At 48.0% G+C, this 17,455-nt stretch overlaps 1 protein-coding gene across 1 annotated transcript; it reads left to right on the top strand.

Annotated features, from left to right (window-relative positions):
- Window positions 1–6,225: 6,225 nt before the first annotated feature.
- On the top strand, window positions 6,226–7,794 carry CHRM1 (cholinergic receptor, muscarinic 1). Its single transcript, XM_015411913.1, has one exon. It carries the CDS (start codon window positions 6,226–6,228, stop codon window positions 7,792–7,794), a length of 1,569 nt encoding a protein of 522 aa, XP_015267399.1.
- Window positions 7,795–17,455: the final 9,661 nt, after the last annotated feature.

Here is a 17,455-nt window from a genome sequence, read left to right as displayed (position 1 = left end):
CAGGAAGCCACTTCCAGGTATTTTCACTATCATCTTTGTTCTCTATGTCTTTCAAATATTGCCCATGAAGGTGCTTTTCCTTCCAGTTGTCAAAGTGAGTTTTGATTGCAATCTTCTTTGGTTCCCGTAACCTTAAATACGTCTGCCTTCTGCACTTTAACTAGAAGCTTCTCTTTGCTTTTCTTGATGTAGTCATTCAGTGCTCGTTTTTCTTCTTCTACTGCTTGCTTAATTTTCAGGAGACTGCTTCAACTAGTTTTCTCGATAAGTAAAGATGATCAACATCACCTCTAGGGTGTAGTGAGTGATGCATTGTCATTATCTTGTGAGTTTTGCAATCTATTGCTCTAATTCTGCTTGTTTCCTATTGATAATGCCAGCTGTGTATCTTAGAACTGGGACTGCCCACATGTTAATTGACCTTATCATGTTGTGTCCATTTAATTTTGTTCACAATATCTTTTTAACTCTTTGGTAATACTTCTGGGTTATATTTTACTTAACAAGGGTATGTTTGATGTTGTCAGCTTCCAAAATTCCAAGATATTTGTAGTTTTTTTCAAAGCTCAGTTCTTTGATGTTGTTGTTTGGCATCTTGATTTCTTCTCATTCAAAGATCTTTCCTTCCTTCAGTGCTAATGCTGCACACTTATCAAGGCCAAATTCCATTGCTATATCTTTGCTGAATGTTCAAACTATTTAGTAAAGAATCAATCTCTTTTTTTTAAATTAATTTTTATTGGTGTATTACAATCTTAGTGTTTCCAGTCAAAAACATGTTACATTTGCTATTCATTGAACCTAGTTACTTAATGTTAACAATTGATAGTACGTTTCTATTGGTTAGTTGTTAATAATACTTATTGCCGGTGTTATTCATTGTGTGGGTGTGGGGTATGAACCTGTGGCCTCTTGTAACTTCATGTGTCTCACAAGTGTAACCACTCATGATATGCTGTGTTACTTGGCAGAATTCCTTCCCTTGACAGATATTGTAGTATCGGTGACCATGTTTTCATGTATCTTGTGTGTGCAGCTATGCCTGTCTGTTGCGTTCTGTTTACTGAGTCCGTTATTTTGGCCATCACAAACTGTTGCCAGAGTTTATCGTGCCATCTTGCCACAGAAGGCGGGGCTTGTGAATCAATCTCTGATTATGAATTTCCACATTTTCAAGCCATCCATATACAATAAGTATGAAATCTTTGTGCCTGTCTTCAAAAGCTGGTTCCTAGGCCTGTGCTGTTGAGAATGACTGTGAGTGGCATTAGGGCAATGACAAAGAGCAGCTGTAATAGTGAGTCTCCTTGGAAAATCCCTCATTTGATATTAACTGTTACAATTTCTTCTCCATTCACTATCAACCTGGTGTTCTGTTTACTCATGGCAGTTTTGATCAACGCTATTACAGATTATTATTGTTGTTGTTTTTATTATTATGCTCTCTTTTTGTTTGTGGGGGGTTATCAAACCCTCAAGAACAGCACAGGAGGCAAAGTGAGGGCAGGCAGTGGGAGTAGGATTGCTAACTTCTAAGAGGGGCCTGGGGTTCTCCAGGATTTATAACCAATCTTCAGACTACAACAGTTAGTTTCCCTGGAAGAAATGGCAGCCTCAGAGAGCAGATTCTATGACTTCACATCTCCACTGAGATCACTTCCCTCCCCAGACTCCCCCCCCCCAGGTACTATCCCCCAATTCTCCCGGGATTTCCCAATCCAGAGTTGGCAACTGTAAATGGGAGGGAGAATCAGTAGAAATTGCTGCCTCCCCTCATCCTCCAACAGAAATGCCATTCCATCAGAGAAACGTCTGGTTGGATCCACACAATTATTTTGCCTTTTTAAAAACAATACACCGTCTCTGCCCAGAATAAGGTTTCTGAGCAGGACCGTAGCTACAGTGGGGCGTCTCGGGGCTAGCCCCCCCCCCCGTCTTATTGGCAAGGCCCCACAACTTCCCATCCAGCCCAGGACCCCTGAGCAGCAGTCAGTGCAGGGAAGGAGCCAGGTATTCCTGCGTAGCTGCCTGGTGCAAAAGGGCTGGCTATGGTGGCAGTGCGGAGCCAGATAGCACCTCTCTATTTCCCCCAGAAAGTCTATTTAACTTTAATTAAATTACCTCTACTTAAAAAATCCTGGTTACGGGCCTGTTTCTGAGTGTTATGGGGAGCTCCCCAAATATGAGCAGGCCATAAATACCAGGGACAGACAGTAGTCCACACAGAAGCATCTGGGATGTGGAGGTGTGGCTTCCAGAGAGGAGCCCTGGCTTCCTGCTAAGTTCAGTTCCTTTCCCTGCCTAAGAGCTCTCCTCTGGAAAAATAAACGTTCGCTGAGATCTCTTTCAAGGTGCCTCCAAGGTGCTAAAAGGCATTGTTTGAACATGCAAAACATTAATATTGACACAAGGGTAAGCCACAGAGAACAGAAACTGCAGAAGACGTTGGAAAGGGGCCGCTGGCAGCTCCCTCCCACGCTACCATTATCCTGACTTCTGTGCCGTGGGGGGAACCGAAAAAGAAGACCAGCACCAGAGTAAAGGAGGCTGTGGGAAGGGAGGAGATGACATGGCCGAAACCAGGCTGAGTCCTTTTCCCTGTATGGAGGGCATTCAGGTAGGACTGATTTCATTCCTTGGTCATGATGTCTTTACATAATGAGGGTCTCAGTTTCCTCAACACAGGAAGACCTTGAGGGGCACTTCTTGAACATTTGCCCTGGACAGGAAGGCTATGAATGGGTTGGGGATCACAGTCCATGTAGCTGCCATGTCGAACGGTGGTTCGAGTGTCGGACTGAGACTGGACACTCTGCTGTAAGGCTTTCTGCGTGACCTCAGGCCAGTCACTCTCTCAGCCTACCTCACAGAGGTTTTGCGAGGATAACAAGGTGGAGAGAGGGAAAGCCTTGAATGCTGTCCTGAGCTCCTTAGTGGAAGGGCAGGAAGCAACCACGACCCCAAGGCTGCTTCCATGAAAAAACCACCATGATGGGCTATATGCTGAACTCAATTTCTCGCTCAGCATAAACCAGAACGCCACAATTCCAGAGAAGTAGCCATGTTAGTCTGTGGTGGCAAAAATAAACGGGCACCTTAAAGCAGGATCAAAGGGCCATGAAGCGAGCTATAATTATGTAAAATTCAAATGTACAAAAGAACAGTTCTGAGACCATCCAAAAATGTAGTCCTTGGTGATAACACATCCTCTCTTTGTTCACTAAACTGATCAATGCTCATAAATGGCTGAGGGATACCAGACACTTCTTTGGGCTTCAGGAAATACAGTCAAACATCTTTCTGAATATGAATTAAGCAGTTTCACACTGAAGCCTCCTTTGGAGGTGGTTTTGCTGGAGAGCAGTGACTTTCAGGTCAACAACCAAGTGTCCGGGTAGATGAACATGCTGATCTCTTATGACCATTGATCCTCATAGATTAGAATGACTTGTTTGTCCTAATGTAGAAAGCGGGAGGCCTTTTTTTTTACATATGATAGCCAATGCTCCCTCTAAGCTATGAACTCTTGTGAGCAAAAATTCTACTTTGTGCGCAATAGGCATTAAAGTTCTGAGCAAGTGATCTGGCTACTGCATAAATTAGTTTGCTCTGGAGCCATCCTTCCTGAGCTGAGACAAAAATCTGTGAGCTGGAGGGTAATTCAGCTTAGAGGGATCACTGATGATGGCTGAGATTTCTTTGGAGGATGAGCCCAAGATAGTGTGTAAAGGTAAAGGTAAAGGTTCCCTTGCTCGAAAGCCAGTCGAATCCGACTCTAGGGTTGCGGTGCTCATCTCCGTTTCAAAGCCGAAGAGCCAGCGCTGTCCGAAGACGTTTCCGTGGTCATGTGGCCGGCATGACTAAATAAACACCAAGGCGCACGGAACGCTGTTACCTTCCCACCGAAGTGGTACCTATTTATCTACTTGCAATTTCTTGCTTTCGAACTGCTAGGTTGGCAGGAGCTGGAACTAGAGACGGGAGCTCACTCCCATCATGCGGCACCTGGGTCTCGAACTGCTGAACTACTGACCTTCCACAGCCTGCAGTTCAGCATCTTAACCACTTGAGCCACCGCAGCTCCTAATAAGATAGTGTGTAGCTGATGTTATTAGGTGCTGTATTTCCCAAATGGATATGGGGACAGAGTTGGCATCTTGGTCTGTCGCAGTAAGGCCTGGCCCCTTGGTATGTGTCCGTGTTACACAGCCCACTGTTGATGGCGAGAAGCTGGAATCCTTCAAAGTGTGAAATGTAATTAATGAGCTTTGAGAGGAGTTGCAGGATTGTTTATGCAAAAGGAGGGATCACCTCACCCTGTCCTGTTTCTCTCCTTGGATTCAGCTACTGTTTTGCTGGGCCTCTTCCCCCTGATTTTGGCTCAAGTGTACGTTGATTTCATCACACAGCAAGGGATATTTTCAAACACTAATATGAAAATGCAATCAGGTGATGGCCATGGAGTGACTGGCTGGACTGAGTAAGCGAAAGGTTACAATTGGTGGAGCTTCTCAGCTTCTCAGAAGATGGAGCAGAAGAAGCAGGAACCCAGGGAAGGAGGGTTGGTCAAGAAGAAAGCCCGTGGTTTTGAAGGAAGGTTGGTCCAGAAGAATGCAGGGGGGATAGGGAACAGGCAGACAGACAGCATAGTGTAGTGGATAGAGTATTGGCCTAGAATCTTGGAGACCCAGGTTCAAATCCCCACTCTGCCACAGAAGTTTTCTGAGTGACTTTGGGCCAGTCACTCTCTTTCAGCCTAACCTCTTTCACAGGGTTAGGGTTGCCAAACCCCCCGGTTTGCCAGGGGTCCCCTGTTTTTTGGGGGCCACCCCCAACACCCCCAGCCACCCACCTCTCTCCCTTTAAGGGTGTGCAACCCGTGTTTCATCCCAAGCACGAACTCCGCAAGCTTGCAGGGAAAAGCCATCTTCATTCTTAAAAGGGAAACGCAGCTTTTCTTAAAGGGGAAACGCCGGCTGCCAGCTACTTTAAGTGCAGGGAACTGCTGTTTCTGGAGATCCGGTGCACGGCTGGGGGGGGGGGCGGTAGACGTCCCCAACATGACGTCTTCACATTGGGGATGCCCCACCCCTTCCAGGAACGCCCCCAAAGTCCCCCGCTGGGGGTGGAAGATGGACTTGGCAACCCTACACAGGGTTATTATTGTGGTTGTGAGGCTAGAATGGTGGAGGAGGAGGGAACCATGTATGCCGCTCTGAATTCCTTGGAAGAAAGGTGGGATTAAAATTAAATAGATTAATAAGAGCTATTCAGGTGAGGAGAGTTATTCACACCATGTTTTTAAACAGAAGTCACAAATCTTGGGCTGCAGATTTTTAGTTTTCAGAACATCATCTGAGGTAAAACTGTGGCAGCGAACTAAAAAGTACCCTTAGGAACTTTAGAGGGGAAAGTCTACCTTCCTGTCTATTTCATTTTTATTCTTTCAAAGTCTGTCTTCCAAACCAAGCAGGGATCTGCCATCCGCAAGCAGGCAGGGCTGGAAGTTTGTACACAAGAGTATGAGACTGCAGTGCAGGCAGAGAATCTTGTTAGGAATGGCCGTCTTTCTTCCTACCTAATTGTTCCATTGTATGCCTCATAAAGCAGGGCAGTTTTTATTATTTAAACATATTCCAAATACATTTATCACCCTTTTCTTCTTTGGGGCGAGGACTCAAAGCGGTCTGTGCACCAGGATGTGCATATTATGCACAGAGATGCACAAACAGTATTGCACACAAAGTCCTCTGGATCACTGCCTAGTTTTCTCACTTTGACAAGACTTCCCACTTAGTTTACAAAAGCTCACAGCCAAGTAAATAAATTAAGAGATTACTCCTTTTTTTCCCAGAGGAGAGAATAAAGAGAATCTCTCTCACACACACACAAAAAGAAAAAAATTTTAGCCTTTTCACAGAGCTTGGATTGGGCTAGTGAACATAATTGGCTGAAATGGGTTTTTAACAGTTGCGGTCTTGATATGACATATCCCGTGACGTGTTCAACAAGGAAATAATCTGTCATGATCAGTACCTTATCTCACTTCTGGATTTGCTTTCTCCTGTCAGACTGTGCTCTTCAGTTGAAGAACAACTTCTGCACTGTCACTCTGTCTGACATCTGTGGTTAGTCATCAAGAAAGAACCTGGCCCCCCACACTCATGTGGCTGTTGTTCTGGGACCCTTTCTTGGAAGGCAGCAAGGAGAGAAATCGTAGTCACCATGAACCTATCAGACACTCCACTGGGCCACAATAGGTCCCTGGATGTACAAGGCACACCACCAGAAGAAGGCCACTCCCTCTGGGAAGTGGTCTTGATTGTTGTGACAACAGGCATCCTCTCATTGGTCACAGTCATGGGGAACCTGCTGGTGATCGTCTCCTTCAAGGTCAACCGAGAGCTGAAAACAGTCAACAACTACTTCCTGCTTAGCCTTGCTGGTGCCGACCTCATTATTGGGGCAATCTCAATGAACCTGTATACCACGTACATTGTCATGGGACGGTGGGCAATGGGTAGTGTGGCCTGTGACCTGTGGTTGGCCCTAGACTATGTGGCCAGTAATGCCTCTATTATGAACCTCCTGGTCATCAGCTTCGACCGCTATTTCTCCATCACCCGTCCCCTCACCTACAGAGCCAAGCGAACGCCCAAGAGAGCAGCTATTATGATAGGTCTGGCGTGGGCTATCTCATTTGTCCTGTGGGCACCTGCCATCTTGTTTTGGCAGAATGTGGTTGGAGAGCGAACAGTCCCTGAGAACGACTGCCACATTCAGTTCCTCTCAGTGCCCATAATCACATTCGGAACAGCCATTGCTGCCTTCTATCTCCCTGTCACCATCATGGTGGCCCTCTACTGGAGAATCTACCAAGAGATCCAAAAGAGAGCGAAGGAGATCTCTGGATTACAGGCCTCAGAGTTCAAGAATAACCCACGAGCAACTTCCAAAACAACCCAAAATGGTGGCAGTGGAAGCACTAGCAGCTCAGAACGGTCACATCCTGCCGCCTCTCCAGCTGTGGCAATCATCCCCATGAAGGCTTGCTGTTTCCCTGGACAGAAGGCCAAAGGCATCTACTTAGATCGGAGTAGCAATGGTAGTTGGAACACCACAGAGGAGGAGGAGGCGGAGGAGGCCTCTGCCGATTCCTTGACCTCATCTGAAGGAGAGGAACAACCCTTCGAAGTCCACTCTATCTGCTCAGTGGTAATCCGGCTCCCTATGATCAGCGCCGTGATGCAGCCGCCAAGGGAAATAGAGTACCAAGATCCCAAGGCAGCCGCCAAGAGGGACTGGGTTGGAGAAAAGGGCCTGGTAACGATCCCCAAACAACCTCCAAATGAGGACAAGAGACTCAAAAAAGCAATGATACCCCTGAGGGATAAGACACAGGAAGAGGCCAAAAGGCAAATCCCAAGGCGGAGAAGGAGGAGGAACCACCTCTCCAAGCGGAAGACCCTCTCGCTGGTGAAAGAGAGGAAGGCGGCCCGAACGCTCAGTGCTATCTTGTTGGCCTTCATCATTACCTGGACACCCTACAACATCATGGTGCTCGTGTCAACTTTCTGCCATAAATGCATCCCCCCAGCCCTGTGGAAATTTGGGTACTGGCTCTGCTACGTCAACAGCACTGTCAACCCAATGTGCTATGCTCTGTGCAACAGGTCCTTCCGAACCACCTTCCGGATGCTGCTGCAGTGTCACTGGAATCGGCATCATTGGAGGAAGATGCCCAAGAAGGTTCCCAAGAAGATGCCCATCTCCTGCGCTGTGTCAGGCTGCTGAGCAGGGCATCAATACCCAAACAGTGAGTATGGGGTTAGCAAATGGGAAGGAGTTGACCAGCATTGCCAGTTTTAGGAGTGGGTATACTTAAGAAGGATAGTAATATATAAAACATTTCTGCAGCATTAAAATCCTTGACGGCACTGAGCTGATCCATATCGTACAGTTTTTTCCCCAAGATTCAGGAGGCAGGTTTTGTTCATATGAAAGTGCTTAGCTGGATCAACTCAGAAGTCCCTCTGGACTTTAATGGCAGCCAGCCAAACGATGAGAAGGGGCCATGGCTCAGTAGCAGAGCATCTGCTTGGCATGCAGATGGTCCCAGGTTCAATTCCCAGCATCTTCCCATTAAAAGAATCAGATATTAAGTTGATGTGAGATCCTGGAGAGCTGCTGCCAGCCAAAGCCAGATCAATGGTCTGATTCAGTGCATGACAACTTCATGTGATTCTGGGAAGCTTAGAAGCAGGGCATGAAGACATCATGCCTTGCTGCCATTTGTTGTGCAAAATTGGAATTCAGGGGTAAACTGCCTCTGAACATGGAGGTTTCATATAACTATCATATCAGATTGCCAATGCATGTTTTAACTGACCTCTCGCCATCTAAGGATTTAAGAGCTGTTCTTTTGGATTTAGACCAGAGGTCCATTTAGTCTGGCATTCAGCCTCCAGGCAAAGCCCTCAAGCAGGGCAGAAACCAAAACCCCCTCCACTGCTGGCTATTCCCAGTAGCTGGTGTTCAGAGGCAGACTTCCTCAGGACTTGTTATAACTACTTAGCCATCACAGCTAACACCTGTTGAGATCTATGTCTCTGCTAACTTGCGTAATCATATTTAATGAATGGCCACCACAGCATCTTGAGACAGTGAATTACGTATGCTAATTTTGCACTTGGTGGGAAAGAACTTCCTTTTGTCCATCCTGAACCTATTACCAGTTAATTAAATGGGTGATCACTATTTTAGAGAAAGGAAAAAACATCCCCTTTTGCACCTCAATCACAATTTTATAAACCATTCTCGTACTCCCTGCCCCAAGTCCAAAACACAGTTTATCCTTTCTTTGCAAGAAAAGGTATGCCAGTCCCTTGATCCCTTGCCATCTGCAGCTTCTACTCAGAATCTGCCTCAACATCATAAGGGGTGTGTGTGTGGGTGTGTGTCTCCCAGTGCCACTTAGCTAGTAGACTGCACAGACTAACCAGTTACCCTGGAGGACCAACAGAACAGGACACAGAGGCCATGGCTTTCCTCCTGGCACCCAGATTCAAAGGTTTACTGCCAGTTTGGTATAGTGGTTAGGAGCGTGGACTCTAATCTGGGAGAACCGGGTTTTATTCCCCACTCTTCCACATGCAGCTGCTGATGTGACCATAGGGCCAGTCATAACTTCTTTCAGAGCTGTTCTCTCAAGAGCAGCTCTCTCAGAGCTCTCTCGGCCACACCTACCTCACAGGGTGTCTGTTGTGGGGAGGAGGAGAAAGAGACTGTAAACCATTCTGAGACTCCTTCCGGTAGTGAAGGGTGGGGTATAAATCCCTCCTCCTCCTTCTTGTGTGGAGGTTTCCTTTAGTCATCTATGGCTAGACTTATCTTCACTGAATCTGCCTAACTCTGCTTTTAAAGCCATCTATTTCTTCTTGGTAGCAATTGGCCAGGCAGGGCAGGATCCTGATAAAATTTTTCTCACCTTGTTTATCCTTTCCCCCCAGCTTTCCTAAGGACAGGCAGCCACAAGACCCTTGGCAGGAACAGAGAGGATCCCTACGGCCATCCAAAGTCTCCTTTGCAAGAAGGACCTACCTACAGCCTGGGGGCAGAAGCAGAGTACTCCAGGACCCACCAGTTGAACTTCTCGGTGGCACAAGTCACGTTTCAGAGCCAGCGCACTGTGAACTTTTTCCAAGGATAAGCAAGTGTTACTAATGGTCCCTGCTCACCTCAAACTGTGCTTAAGGACCGAGGGGACAGGAATAGCCATGGGTGGGTGGTATATACCCCACACAGGTTTCAAGGTTTGCCTCCCAATAGTGGGAACAGAACTGGTCCCAGGAGCGAAGGGGTACTGGATAACACTTGCTGGCTCCTATGGAGGCTCTTGCTTCTAATCTTCGCTCTTCAGGGGGCCGAGTTCGGACGACAGTAAAACCCACTGATGGAATCTCGTGCTAAAATCCAGAGAGTTTCATGGCCTGTTTCACAGCTGTTGAGGTCCTAGTTCTGCCCCCAAACCAAGCTTGTGACACACCAAGGCAAGCACGACTTGCAGGTTGCCAGTCGCTTGCCAATGCCTGTGTTGTTGCAGTCCCAGGGTGGCAGCGAGAACTAAAGACTTCTCGAGCACAATACAGCATCTTCTTGATGGCTCAGCAGGCCCAGTGCCGAATCCAGCTTGGCTGTACCAGTGACATCTGAATACACAGTCTCTTGTTTACCTTCTTCTGTCACTTGCTTGCGCCACGTTTGAGCAAGGGCACATTTCTTTGTGATGTGGACTGACACTGAGGGCAACTTAAGAGGAGTCTGATCTGGTCAGCAAATCCTTGAATGTGAGCCCCACTGTAGAAGTTCTTTCCTACATCAGGAGGATGAGCGGGCTTCTGAATCCTGACATAGAAAACACTAGTCATTAATTACACTGTAGGCACAGTCAGTAAAAATATAGCTTGCGATGTACTGGTTCACACATGCGGATACACATCCCTGGATTAGCGGCAGCTGAGTGCAGGAGCCAACCCAAAGGAAGCCTGGTTTACATGTGGAGCAGAAAGGATGTGACAGTCAAGTGGGTTGAACCAACAAAGGGGACAGCTCTTATTTTTGAGTGCTTCTCAGAGGCGGACTGGCCCTTTAACTTACAGGGAAATTTCCCAGTGGGCCACTGGCCTACAAGCTCACTGGTGGCAGGAAGCAAATAAAGCCTACTCTGTCAATTGGGGGGGGGGACACATTTCACTGGCAATGACAGTGCTTCAAGGGTCACTCGGCTGACCTTGTTCCAGGGCTCTTTTTACTTCCCAGTCCACTTCTGATGCTTTTTAAAAAACTCCCTGCAAGTTAAAAACTAGCACCAGGGGGAAGAAAGATTGTAGTCCAGACTGCTGTCTGTTGAGCTAGTTTTCTCATCGTAGGGAATTTGCTTAACACCAAAGAGTGTTCAGAAGTCTCTCCCCTCTCCCAATAAACTGAATACTAGGGATGGACACAAACTGGCTCACAAACTAAAATTTGTGATGAATTGTGGTGGTTCGTGCCAGTTTATGAACGGATACATTTCCAGACAGACTGTCTCTGCTCAATCTAAAAGGTTACCAAACTTGGAAGCATTTGTGGGAATTTGGAGGGCATTTAGAGGAGTATCCAGAGGAGGTCCCCTCAGGGCCGGCCCCAGCTTATTTTGTACCCTAGGCAAGGATCCCTTCTAGCACACACCCCATGCGCCCACCAATTTTCAAGGCTGGGGGGGTGGGGTGGGGGGAGGGGAGGGGCCCTGTACCGGTGTCAACCTCCAGCCGGGGCCTGGAGATCTCCCGGAATCACAACCACTCTCCAGAAGAAAGGGGTCGCAGATCTCCGGGAAATCCCCAAACTGGAGTTGAGTCGGCAACCGTGGGCGGGGGCGCGGGGAGGGGAGAGATGGGGAATCCGGATGAGAACTGGGGGGGCAGGCGGTGCCTGGGCTCCCAGCCCTGCTTGGCTGTGGCCCCGGGCTCTCGGAGGGACTCGGCTGGGAGGCAGCCCTCTCTCTCGCCCCCTCCCTCCCTCATGGGCCCTGGGAGGGTGGAGGGCGAGCCGGCATGGGATGGGGGTGCCTGGGGGAAGTTGCTGCCCACAAGAGGAGGACGGGGAGGGTCAGGCAGCACCTGAGTGAAAGGCCCCAGCCAGGGCACGGGGCGAGGTGGGAGGTTGCTGCTGGGCGAGAGGGACCGGCTTCCTCTTGGGAGAGCGGCGGCGGAAGGAGGGGCGAGGAGGGCTGGCCTCCTCTTGCCCCCACCAGCCCTGGCACTGAGCAGGAGGACTCTCCCGTGCAGCAAGCTGAAGGGGGGGTGGACCCCTTCCCCCCAGCACTTCAGTCCCCCTCACCTCCTCAGGTCATCGCCTGAGAGCATTTGGCGGCCTTCTGCACGTGCCAGGCAGCGGGGAGCCGGAGTGTCGGGGTGCCTCGGCACTCGACAGGGGGGGCGGGCAGGCTGCAGCAGCCGCAGCAGGAAGAAGGGAGGGAGGCCAGCCGGCCGGGGCACTTGGCTTGGCCGGGTGGTGGGGAGCAGCGGTGCCGCAGCTCGGGGTTGGCGGAGGAGGCGCGTGCACACGGCAGCGGGCGATGGAGGGAGGGCGCGCGGGCACCCATAATGGCCCTGCGCTCTAGGCAAAAGTCTAGTCTGCCTAGTGAGCGAGCCGGCCCTGGGTCCCCTGCAACTTTGATGTCTCTAGCTTATACAGAATCTTTTCTGTACACTCCTGAACCTGTGTCTGTCAAAATGACCGCCTGTCATTTCCCCAGAAAGCACTTTCCTGGGAGCACCTTCTTTGGAGGGCCATAGCTCAGACCCCTTAAATTCAATCCTCACCAGACTTGGAGGGCAGGTAGAGGAGAGTCAGTCAGAGATCCCTGGCAAGATTGGTGTCTCTAGTTTGCACAGGATCAGTTCTATACACTCCTGAACCACTAGAACCTGCGCCTGTCAAAATGACAACCTGTCATTTCCCCTTCCTTGTGAACACCTTCGTTGGGGGGCTGTAACTCAGACCCTGTAAATCCAATCCTCACCAAATTTGGAGAGCAGTTAGGGGAAAGTCAACCAGAGATCCCCTTCAAGTTTGGTGTCTCTAGCATGCCCCGGGGGCGGGCGTTCTACCACATCACATACAAACACAACAGGTTTATTTGGTGGCTACAAGTTCGACAGTTCATGGTTTGCAAACCGGAAACACCACACACCATGAACCAAACCACATTTTCCTGGTTTGTGCCCATCCTTAGTGAATACAATCCATTACACCACCTTAGGAGCCTGCCATCTCATTCTCTTGTGTGTATAGCCCAGAAAGCAGAGTGTTTGAGGCAAAATAGAAGCAATCTCTGTGGAGATAGGTCCATAGCACCACATTCACACATGCAAATCACCATTTGATAATGCAGCAACCAAATGAGAAAAACACCTGTGTGAATCAGGCTTACATGATATTGACAAGGTTATAATAATAATTACTTCACCATGTTTTTGAGCCAATTTGGTGTAGTTTGTTATAGTGGTTAGGTGCACAGACTAATCTGGGAGAACCAGGTTTGATTCCCCGTTTCTCCACATGCAGCCAGCAGGGTGACCTTGGGCAAGCCACAGTTCTCTCAGAGCTGTTCCCTCAAGAGCAGTTCTCAAAGAGCTCTCTCAGCCCCACCTACCTCACAGGACAGGAGGGAAAGGGAAAGGAGATTGTAAACCACTCTGGGCAAAGGGTGGGGTATAAATCCAATCTCCTCTTCTTCGAAAAGCGATTGACGTATTGGCTTGCAAGCAATGCTCTCTCTAAGCTGTGGAGTCTTGTGATCAGAAATTCTACTTTGTGAGCTACTGGCACTAAAGTTGTGAGCAAGTGATTTGGCCACTGCATGAACTAGTTTGCTCTGGAGCCATCCTTCCTGAGCTAAGACAAAAATGTGTGAGCTGGAGACTAAAAAACTGTGAGCTAGCTCACACTAGCTCATCTTAGAGGGAACACGGCCTGCAAACCTCCATTTCCTGTCAGTTTTTCCAAACCATTAAAAAAAAAACACCCACTAGATTTGGAAAGAGCTGTTCACTTATAATCAGGGTTGTATGCATGTGCATGCATGCCCTTTTTCACTCATAAGGGGCAGTATCCTCCAGCCTAAAGAGATTTACTCCAGTTTCAGTGGCTCTCCCTGCAACTGAAGATCCACTGAAGTTGGAGGAAGGTTTCAAAACAGGTAAAACATTGCATAGGACAGGGGTGGTTCCCGTAGGCATCATGGTGCCCGCCAACCTTTCCTGATGCCCACTAGGTGTTTTTAGAAAGCCAATGGGGCTTTCGCCCAGTAGGGCTTCTGATTGGCTATGCAGCTATTAAAACAAGATTGCTTTGGCCGCAGGTGCCACCACAGCACAAGAACCTTCACGGAAGGCAAGCTGCAGCAACCATTTTCTGGCTGGCTCCACCTCCCAAGGCAGCCATTTTGTGGCTCACCGATCCCACTATGTCAGGATTCTGAAAGCGCCCAAAGGCCATAAAAGGTTGGGGACCCCTGGCACAGGAAAAGCAGCCAGTGGGAAAAGGCTTAAGCATCAAAGTGCTGTTTTTCTGCTCCCCCCACCCTGTTTTGAGAGAGCCAGTTTGGTTAACAGCAGCGGACTCTAAGCTGGAGAACCGGGTTTGATTTCCCCACTCCTCCACATAAAGCCATCTGGGTGACCTTGGGTCAGTCACAAGTTCTCTCAGAGCTGTTCTCTCAAGAACAGTCCTTGAGAGAGCTCTCTCAGCCCCACCTACCTCACAGGGTGTCTGTTGTAGGGAGGGGAAGGGAAGGAGATTGTAAGCCACTCTGAGACTTCAAGTGCAGGGCAAGGTATGAATCCAATTCTTCTTCTTTTGCAGTTATTCAGCAAAGACTCGAGTTCCTGGTCCCACAGTATCGAGGGTCCATAGGAAAAACCTTATTCCACCCAATTTGCTGGCCTTACATTCCTTCCAGTATTTAAAAAAAGGTTTTCCTCCTTGAACCTTCCTATATTAGCAGAGGTTCTTCAAAATAAAGAGCAGAAAGGGCTATGGAAGGCATATGCACATGCCATTAACCTCCTGCAGACTGGAGATTCTGGTTACAGACAGAATTTGTGTGTTTCATGGGTCTGGGTTTGCTTTCATTTTTAGGCACACAGTATGCATGGGCCCTGCTGACCACACTCTCTTAATAAAAAGATTTAATTTATTTTTAAAAGGACTATTTATTTCGTTTTCAGGTGCCTCCAAAAGAGCCTCCCAGGGTTCATTGGTATCAGAACTGAACCAAGGTCAAATGAGCTCAAAACTGAACAAAATTTCTAAAACTTCAAGATTTGTGACTTTAAGACACTTAAAACTGCGCTAAGTCTTATCTCATGTTAGAGCATTTAAAGGCAAGGATAGAAGACAGCAACACGGAGAACGGGATGCGTTGTAACTTGCTTTTCCCCCTTATTAAAAAAATAATGTTAGTATTATTGTGATATTGTAAAAAAAAGGCAAATAAGGGAGAATAACCGTTTCAAACATTTTAGCAAGCAAATTTAGAAAAAGGGAATTTGTTAGAGACTTCCCTCCTTTCCCTTTCAGCTGCATTTGACTTGATCTGCTTTTGTGCCTCATTCACAGACTTCTGTCTCCACCTCAGTTGGGCTACCCCATTTCTTGCCCAAAGGGAGGCTGTTCATTCTGTGGCTACTAGCCTGCTTTAAGGCAGAAAAGCCAGGCTGCTGAGGCCCTGAAAGGATTTTGCAGCCAATAACATTAGGCTTGCCTTTTGTACAGACTAGCAATGAAATCATGTGTCACTTTGTGAAGGGGGAGGTCATATATCCAATCAGGGGTCATTTCGTAGAAAAAGAGGTTCAGGAGCTCATTAGCATAACTCATTAGCATAACTTATTTGCATATGCCACACCCCCTGACATCACGGGAAGTGTGTCAGAAGGCAACACCCACCACTCAGGCTCCACTGGACTGTTTTGGATTGCTAGCTATTGGGGGGGGGGAACGTGCAGATCTGTCCTCGCAGAGGAGGGAGAGCTTGTACCTGAAAGCGAGCTGGGGGGGGGGCTCTGCAACTTACCTGGCTGCTTCTTGCTCGTCGTGGCCCGACTGAGGGCTGCTGGGAGCAGGGGGTGGGGCTTGTTGCATGTGCCCGCCCCCTGGGCTCCTTACTGCCGGAGCTCCGCTCCTGTGTGCTCCCACAGGAAATTACCCCTGTATCCAATTTACTAAAGATGCATGAGCCCTGATCTGGATAGCCCAGGCTAGCCCACTCTCGACAGATCTCGGAAGCTAAGCGGGGTTGGCCCCAGCAAGTATTTGGATGGGAGACCTCCAAGGAATACCAGGGTTGTGATGCGGGGGACAGGCAACGGCAAACCACCTCTGAATTACTCTTGCCTTGAAAACCTCCCAAGGTCTCCGTAAGTCAGCTGTGACTGGACGGCACATCCCATCACCAAAGAGATTTGAAATTAAAAGTGCAGGGATGTGGATGAAGCAGAAATGCTTGGCAGAGCTCAGAGTTCACCTGGTTTCCAGAAGAACCAGGGTTTTAAAAAAAACAAACCAAAACACCTTGTTTTACTGGTAGTTGCCCTGAAAGCATAAAAAGCCCAGCAGGGAACCCCTCCCCCAAAAAAACCCAGGCTGTCTGGTTTCCCCTGTTCACTTGGTAGTCTTAACTAAGAGCTGAGAGACTCACACTTCTGGACCTAATAAGAAATCCAAGGAAGCAAGGGGTGGGAAGGATGTTCCTCCTCGATGGTTGACCAAGCCACTACCTGAACATCATAGTAAAGCACCACTCAAAAAATGGTCGGTCATCTGTAACTACCAGTTTCTCAGATTTCAAAACATCTGAGCCCAGCTTGTTTTTCTAAAATTAAAATTGGAGGCAGAAAAGGTCTCCAGTTTTAATTTAGAGAAACAAGCAAGGCTCAGCTGTTTTGAACTATCAGAAGCTGGTAGGTACAGATGATCAATCATTTTAAACAGTGTCAGAGTAAGGAAGGCCTTTATGAGTCAGTGATCTGGACACGCCTCCTGACAAAGGCCAGTGTAGGGACTCTTGTAGAGATGCATTGAGCAGCCTCCTCAAAGAGAAGTTAATTCTGCATTGGTACTTTTTCAGGAGTGATTGAATCAGGGCTTTTTTTCTGGGGGAACGCACCGGAACAGAGTTCCGGAACCTCTTCGACAACATTCTTTTAAAAATGTTCAAAAGTTCATGAGTTTTTAGTATACATATTGAAAACTTCACTTCCCTCTTAAAAGTTCTGGCACCTCTTTAAAAAAAAGAAAAAAGCCCTGGATTGAATAATAACAATGTGAAAATTGAGCAAAATTATTTGGTCTGAGTGGGAACTAATAGGAAAGAGGCAACACCACAGTGGTTAATCAGGCAGAGATGCGGCAGGCAGCCTCTTCCAGGTATTTGAGGCTCATATGTACTTTTAATTAACACGATTACAGGAACTGCTGCATCAGAGGAATTAAACATTCCTGCTTCCTTAAGCACCGTGCTTAGAGAGCACTAGAGATTCGCCTGGTTGGGTCAAACCACCAGCCTTGTGACTAAGATCAATGCAATTCCTATTTTATGTAAAGAGCAAAGGTGAACACAAGAGACCAACGGAAGTTTGGGCAAAACTAAAGCGGACATCTGCTGCCCCTTGCTGGTTGCAGGCAAGCCCTGCAGAATCCATGAAATGTCTCGTTCTGGCAGCCGCCCTCATAGATTTTGCAAGGGGATGCCAGTGCCATATGTCCCAAGCACGTAAGACAGAGAAGCACGCCCGGTCAAAGGCATCAACAAGACCCACTGTTCCCAGGCAAAAAGGCGCAAGTCCAGTTAGACTGCACTGGATAGCAACTGGCAGCCTAAAAGCTGAATCAAGCCTCTTTAAGTGAT

This window comes from Gekko japonicus, unplaced genomic scaffold (genome assembly GCF_001447785.1).
Source record: "Gekko japonicus isolate JY-2015 unplaced genomic scaffold, Gekko_japonicus_V1.1 scaffold563, whole genome shotgun sequence".
NCBI lineage: Eukaryota > Metazoa > Chordata > Lepidosauria > Squamata > Gekkonidae > Gekko > Gekko japonicus.
The sequence above is the reverse complement of the archived record's forward strand: the minus strand, read 5'-3'. Positions and strand labels throughout refer to the sequence as shown.

Excerpts from the sequence above, each read along its gene's own strand:
- CHRM1 (XM_015411913.1), top strand. The coding sequence starts at position 6,226 with ATGAACCTATCAGACACTCCACTGGGCCACAATAGGTCCCTGGATGTA.